This window comes from Lipotes vexillifer, unplaced genomic scaffold (genome assembly GCF_000442215.2).
Source record: "Lipotes vexillifer unplaced genomic scaffold, Lipotes_vexillifer_v1.1 scaffold1346, whole genome shotgun sequence".
Classification (NCBI taxonomy): domain Eukaryota; kingdom Metazoa; phylum Chordata; class Mammalia; order Artiodactyla; family Lipotidae; genus Lipotes; species Lipotes vexillifer.
Genome location: NW_006791409.1, coordinates 338363 through 345917, shown reverse-complemented (window position 1 = coordinate 345917; position 7555 = coordinate 338363). Strand labels below are relative to the sequence as shown.

The window sequence follows — 7555 nt, the reverse complement described above, 5'->3', positions numbered from 1 at the left end:
TCTTTCCCTTACTGCCCTGACCAAGGACTTGTCTTCCCAATACTACTACCCTTCTTTTCAAAGCCTTTTCACTGAGTTCTCTAGGAGACTTACTCTGCTTTTAAAAGTCCCTAGCACTCAACCTCTTCAGAGAATCCTCCCCTGCCTGCCGGGTCCTAACTAGAATCTGGCTCCATCTACAGGAAAGTATGTGCACTGCAGCATTGGAGTCAGTTTTCTAAACCCTACCACTACTGCTAGGACGCATCTCTTCCACTTACAGGTAATAAAACCTTTTTCTCCTTGAGCGAAGCGATTCTGGCACAACTACCTTCACTTCCAGCACTCCTCACCCACCTCCCGCCCCACTCCCAACACATTAGTGCTGTCTATAGATGCTATTCAAAATGTTGTCTACAGATCACCTACTTTTTGCAACTGATTCACAAGGCAATAACTACAAAAAACTGAAAGTAAGCATTTAGAATTTTACAGCAACCTGACATCAGTGGAATTGTGTTTGAACAAGGTGTTGTCGAACTCACGTGCTGAGACACAGTGGCACTAGCTATATCCACGTATAGGTCTTTTTCTACCAAAAGTGCTGCCCAAAATTTAATGTGCATGTAAATCACTTGGGGAATCTCATTAAAAATGCAGGCTTAGTAGTCTGGGGTGGGGCCTGAGAGTCTGCATTTCTAATGAGCTCCAAGCCATGCTGATGCCGCTGACCCACAGGCCCACTTTGAACTGTGAGGCTTCAGACAACTGAATTAGGGGACTTTCTCCAACCAGCCATGCTGTTTCATATGCCTGTATTTTGCAAATCTTTCTCAAATATTACAAACTAAACCTCTGCACTTACTAGATTGCCTCTGTTTAGAGTCACAGGCTACTCACAGGCTGTGTGCAACCTTGGGAAAGTTAATTAACCTCTCCGTGCTTCAATTTCCTCATCTTTAAGTGGGGAATAATAAGCCTAAGTACCCCACAGGACTGTTGTGAGGCTCAATGGGTTAATTAATGTAACAGTTATTAGCGTAATTCTTGGCTTATGTCAGCCACTTTAATTTTTAACTTTTTTATTCCTGCCTTATCCACTTGGCAAACTTCTGTTCCGCCTTAAAGTCTGCTCAGGTATCACTTCTATGAAGCTATTCTGACATCCTCCCACCCCAAAGTGAGCCACTCACTCTTTTGTGTCCTTAATACACTTTATAATCTAACTCTACTGAGATTTTCCTGCCTGAATATAATTTAATTATTTCCATGTTTCTCTCTCATAACCTAGTGTGCATGTGTTGAGAGCAACAATTTTCTTCATCCATTTCTGTTATCTATAACACCCAGCATGTTGACTGGCAAAATTAAAATCTGTGAATTTTTGATGTAAATTATTATGAATCAATCTTACAGAGTTTTCTAGGCTACAGTATGAACAAATGTTATAAAATATTATCATCAAAACCCAGAAATGTCATTGTATTTTGTTGGGAAGATTTTCTCTCTCAAGAAATAAAAATTAATCATGACAAATCATTTTAAGCTACTTATATAAGACTTAGGACTCTATGACAATTACAAATCATTTATTTTTATGGTGAGAACAAGAAGAAAGGAAACATGGGAGCTGTTTTTAACCAGGAGTCTTTGGGGATGCAGTATGTGTCTTTTTTAATGAGCAACACTAAATGTACAGTCTTAGAATTAAACTTTCTAGATATTTTCTCCATTTTACCAATACATATGAATTGACTAAAAAGTAGTTTACTCTAGCATAAATAAAAGGAAATGCCATCCAGCAAATAATCTGAATTAGCCCTTTAAAAGGTCCTTATTTTTAAAACGAATGTAGCCAAATAGCAGTTTTTTTGTTTTGTTTTGTTTTGTTTTGTTTTGCAGCACGCGGGCCTCTCACTGTTGTGGCCTCTCCTGTCGTGGAGCACAGGCTCCGGACACGCAGGCTCAGCCGCCATGGCTCATGGGCGCAGCCGCTCCGCGGCATGTGGGATCCTCCCAGACCGGGGCACGAACCCGTGTCCCCTGCATCGGCAGGCGGACCCTCAACCACTACGCCACCAGGGAAGCCCAGAAGTAAGAATCTTAAGAGTTAAGTCACATGCAACTATTTTCCTAAGAACTCCTTGCACATGTCTTTGAATGACCGTTTCATTATGTCATCTTGCCTCAGTCCTCTGCCCCAGTAGTGGAAAATGGTACAGGTAGACGCATTTAGAAAAGAGCATAATTCAAGCTTTTATTTTCTTTATGTCTAAAGCTTTTCCAGCCTGGAAGCCTTCCTCTTCTTACCTCTGTTTTTTAGTGGAGGCAGTGTAGGGTGTAGATCTTTATTACACTCATTCCGCTCTGTGCAGCATTCAATTGATCTTCTTTGATGAGGAATGGGCGTGTCCTAAAGTGGGACCCAAACAGCTATTAATAAATTTCCCCTAAATTTCAAAGTCATACCATCCAAAACTAGTAAATTAACGCTATTTAGAGAAGTCACTTAAAATTCTGATAGTTTTCTTCAAACATGGTGAAACTGATGTATTGTATTAGGTAATTTCTTTCAAATCATCATGCATTATCTTACTGCAACTTTTGCATTTCAACAAAATTACTACTCTCTTTGTAATAACCAACGTGTGTAGCGTAAACTGAGGAAGAAGGTTTGGCTTAATGCAATTAACCAAACTGGAACTTGAGCAAGATGATCTAATGAGTCACTAAACCAGAAGTTAACGGCAAAAATAAAATGAATATTTGATTTCTAAAGGAAGGAAGAATTGCCCCAATGCGAATTTTCAAATTATTTTCCAAATTACTGAAAACAAGAGAGTAAAAAAAAAAACCCAGAACAATTTTTATATCTTGTTTGAAATTTGGCTGTTTGAAATCTAGCCAATGAAAGGTTACAAAGTAGAATCAAATTATCTTCCTTACCCGACACTGAAAATCTGAGCCTTCTAGTCCTAGACATCCAGAAGTGACCACAGGCATCCCAGAATCATCTTCTTCTATCATTGTGAAACAATATCCATCTGTGCTAAAGACCAAACAGGCAAAGTAAGTGTGTGTGTGTGTGTGTGTGTGTGTGTGTGTGTGTGTGTGTCTCTACGGTAAAAGGAAATGAAGATGTTTATCACTTGTTTCATTACAAACAAGAAGAAAGTCAGATATCATTAAAGGTCACCATCTGTTTAAAGAATCCCCAAACTTCCTTTTATGAAAGTTGACTTAATTATCATAAAATATTTAGTAATATCTCCTCTGTCCAGAAACTTGCAAGCAGGAAGGATCCAAAATTTCCATATAACGTATAAATTACTAACCATATATACTAAATGCTAAACACTTATTTTGGTCCTTCACAGGTATCACCTTCAGAAATCCACTCTAAGAAGAAGGCAGTACTATGCTTACTTTCTATCTGAGGAAACTGAGGCTCAGAGACCCTGAGTAATTCTCAAAGGCTGTACAGCTACTGAGAGGCACAGCAGGGGTTTGAACCTGTGCAGGTGAACATTTATTCTGGTTCTACTTACTCTGAGGTAGTGAAATAAATTCATCTCTTACTAAGGCACACAGACTAAGGACAGGTAGGAGTTGGGATCAGCACAGCCTAAGTGAAGTGAGTAAGATTCTGCCATGTGGTACCCTCTGCTTCTGGGCAGGCATATGAAAACATCAGGCTTTGTGGTTGTCTTATTTGGGTGTGGGGTAAGGATGGACAACAGAAAGAAGGGTTTTTAACAAGATCATGGAAGCCAAAGAAACAATACTTTTCATTTCTGTCTGGTTTTCTACATTGAGAAGAACTTTCACTTATTCTATCTCATTTAATCCTCTCAACAACAATGAGAAGTGATATTATTTCTATTTTACAAATGGGTAAATTAAATTTCTGAGAGTCTAGCAAACTTGTACAATGTCACAAGACAAAACAGTTACAGAATCAAGCCTTGAATCAAGGACTTCTTGCTTCATTTCCACAGGGATTAAAAATGAAAAACAAGGACTATTATATATAGAACTATTTATAAACAGACACTACTGTCTTCACAAGCTCGGGTGATAAACGCCCGCAGACTCCCAATATAAGTCATAAACCACTACCACATGCCTAAGAAATAAAGTACTAAAGTACTATCTATCTTTCTCTCATATATATGCATGCTCAGCACCCAACACAGATGTGACAACATAGTCCTAAAAGGTCATGGGAAGAAAGCTCTGAGCGTGGTGTTAGCCGTGATTTGTGTGTTGGTCTATTTTATGTTAGTGGTAGCAGCATTCTGCCATACATTAGCGCGTCAGTTATCATCAACACCCTTAGAATTGTTTACTTGGTTTATAAGCCTCAAGCGATCCAAAATGCCTCAGTTTATAAGAACTAGCACAGCAAAGTTCAAACATACTAATGAATGGCTAGGAACGGCCAATGATAATAAATCTCTTTGTTAGACTAAGGTCAAATGCATGAATATTGCTGTAGGAGAAAGACTGCCTTGGAACAGCCCATGCTCTAAATTCTTTGGGGCTTTTTAGCCAATGTACTGAAATCGCTATGAAAATCTAAAGTATGTAAACGCCAAAGGCAATAAATAAAAGACCTGTCCCTTAGAAATTTACTTTAAACAATATAAGCAAACAATACCCATGTGATTTTTTTTTTATCCCTTTCCTATACATTTAGACTATATGTATAACTTACACTTCTCATCAAAAGTAAAATTCAGGAGTTAGGAATAAAGTCAGTTTAAGTTTCTGACACTAGGAAATCATAGAGCAGCTAGAAAAGTTTGATACAATATGTTAAATCTAAAAAGACTAATTTCTCCTTAATCAGGAGGCCTCCTTAAATCAAAATCTGAGAATACAGAAATGTACTGTTAGGCAACTTTAAGAATCAAGAAAGAAGAGAGAAAGCTGGTAAAGCTGTTGGCAGGTTACTGTTACAATGTCCTGGGAAACAAAGAAACACCAGGAAGAGTAAATTCAAGCTTTAAAAATGCACTCCCTCTTCTGTGAAGAGGGGGGGAGCTAAGAATAAAAAGAGAGGATGGAAACTACATTTTTGGTGGACAGCACGCTGTAATGTACACAGAAGTAGAAATAAAATGTTGCACACATGAAACTTATGTAATGTTATAAACCAATGTTACTTCAATAAAAAATAAATTTAAAAAAGAGGGGATGGAGAGGGAGAGAGACCCTGGAAAGAAGAGTTGGTGTCCCATAAGTCATAAATTTGGATAGGAACTCAAATATGTAGTTGGAGGACAAGCAAGGAGGTGAGAGAACCATTTCAAGTGCATATTACTGACAAGAAAGCAAAAATAATTTATAAGCTTCTTACTGAAATTGCTAGCTACTAAGGGACATTAACTGGAAACCTGCAGTACAATTACAGAAGCTTAAGAATTACTTGAGAACTTTCAACTCTCAAGCAAGCACAAAGGTAAACACAACTACGCTCTGGAGTCAAAGCTGATCAACGTCACCCATCACTATGAGCCATTCAACTCTTAACCATGGGCTTATGTGAACATTCTGTTGCTGGCTGCCATATTTAAGCTTAGTTTTTAAATGTTTTATATAGATTATTATCCCAACATCCCCAGAGTGTTGAAAGTGGTAACAAGAAGAGATGAAGAATTATGAAGGAAATAAAAGTTGAAATAATTTTAAACAAAATTGAAAGTAGTGAGATGTATACATGAACGCAGGATGAACCATCTGATTACAGTAATTATTATGAAATTTAAAAGAAGACAATTGACAAGGGGGGAGAGGCAAGATGGGGTAGGCGAATAAGAGGTACAAACTACCATGTATAAAATAAATAATCCACAAGGATATATTGTACAGCACAGGGAAATTTAGCCATTATTTTTTAATAACTTTAAATGGAGTATAACCTATAAAAATATTGAATCATTATGTGGTACCCATAAAACTAATATAATATTGTAAATCAACTATACTTCAATAAAAACGAAGACAAGGTAAATTTCAAAAATTCTGCCCCTGTGTTATAGGTAAAGGAAAGTAATTGACAAAACAGAACAGTTGCATACAAACATGATCAGTCATCAGTACTGAATGCCTCTCAACATAATGCTAACCCATGAAAAAGCAAAGCATTTGAAAATGAAAAGGTCATATGAGGTCAAAGTAGTGATAATAAAACTTCTGTTACAACCCTTGGATTGGTCTACAGTTTCATGACTCCTTGAATCTGCCCAGTATTCCAAAGGCAAAGGAGTGCCTGGAACATCTTGAGAGATCATCAGGGATAAACTGCCTCAAGAGATCTTCAGTGTGCCCAAGTGAACATTTACTAGCAAGTAAGAAAGGGATATACTTAGTTTAAAGCTTTGAGGAACCAAAGAATACTCTTTAGGAGGACGTGCATCCAGAGCCTGAAAGTTCTGCCCATTTTCATTTGGGGTCAAATAGATTTATAAACAGTCTTCTGGACCCCAACTCATTCATTGTAGGGTGAGTACAGGGTTTATAATGTTCACCCAAGTTTTGGTGCCTTTAACTCTATTTTTCCACTAAGAGCTTCTGCTTCTTTATTATAAACCCCAGGATTGTCCAGAAACAATAACCACCAAAGTGGAGAAGGGACTGTTGTAGAAGTTTTCTTCTAACTAGTTTTGATCTTTATAAAGATTATTTTAACTATAAAATAATTTTTCAAAGTATTAGTTAAAAAGAGTTTATCTGATCTACCCAATCAGGGTGATAGGAAATTTTAGAGCACTAGTAAAATAATCTAAAAATTATTAAATAACTCAAAATTATTTAGTTATTAAATAGTTTAAAATTTTGCTCTTGACAAAAACTCATTAAATAAATGGATACTTGCTCAAGTGCATCTGCACACAGGGATTAATTGTTCTCTATACCAATTTATTTATTCCGATCAAACTGAATCAAATTATTTATTCCACTTTCTTTTCCAGTATGTAAGAAATACTAGAATTCATAAATTTCTTTTACATTTCAGTCAGAATCTATTTGAAAGGCTGCTTGTTTTAGGTCAGTTATAAATAGGTCCTTGAGAACACTGTCTTCTAAAATATCTATTTCACATTGAAGGGGATAAACAAAGTTTTCAAAGTTTCTGTCACAGGTAAATTGAAAGATACACACAACTTTTAGAGTTGCTATTTAAATCATGTAGATTTTAGTCAGTTAACTAAAACAGCTGAAAGCTGCTTCGAGCTTTGTTAACAATAGGTAATTTTACAAACATTTATTAAGCATACTATGCCTCAGACTGAGTTGGATGATGAGAAGCAAGGAAGGGGAAGATGTAGCCTTTGCTTTCGAGGAGCTCAACATCTATGAACCAATTCTAGGAAAAACAAAGTGGTTCAACTTCAAGCAGGAGGGACAGAAATCACCAGCTAATCAAGCGCTTTCTACTGACTGGGGGGAAAAGGCAAAGAAGAATGTTACGCAAAGGTAATGACCAGAGTAACAGAACCCTAAGGTTTATATTTGTTTTTTCGCCCTATCTTAGTTAGGTGAGTGGGTTCCCATAGTAGTAGAGGGAAAG

General features: G+C 37.0%; 1 protein-coding gene across 3 annotated transcripts in view; it reads right to left on the bottom strand.

Moving 5' to 3' along the window:
- The window catches only part of BMPR1B (bone morphogenetic protein receptor type 1B), a 168131-nt gene that overhangs the window by 44255 nt on the left and 116321 nt on the right, over nt 1–7555 (bottom strand). For all 3 annotated transcript variants that reach the window (XM_007464391.1, XM_007464390.1, XM_007464389.1), the window contains exons 3-4: nt 2926–3028; nt 2290–2392 (exon numbers count right to left, since the gene is read on the bottom strand). In XM_007464391.1, the coding sequence (XP_007464453.1) occupies nt 2290–2392; nt 2926–3028 (206 nt within the window). The remainder of the gene's footprint in view (nt 1–2289; nt 2393–2925; nt 3029–7555) is intronic.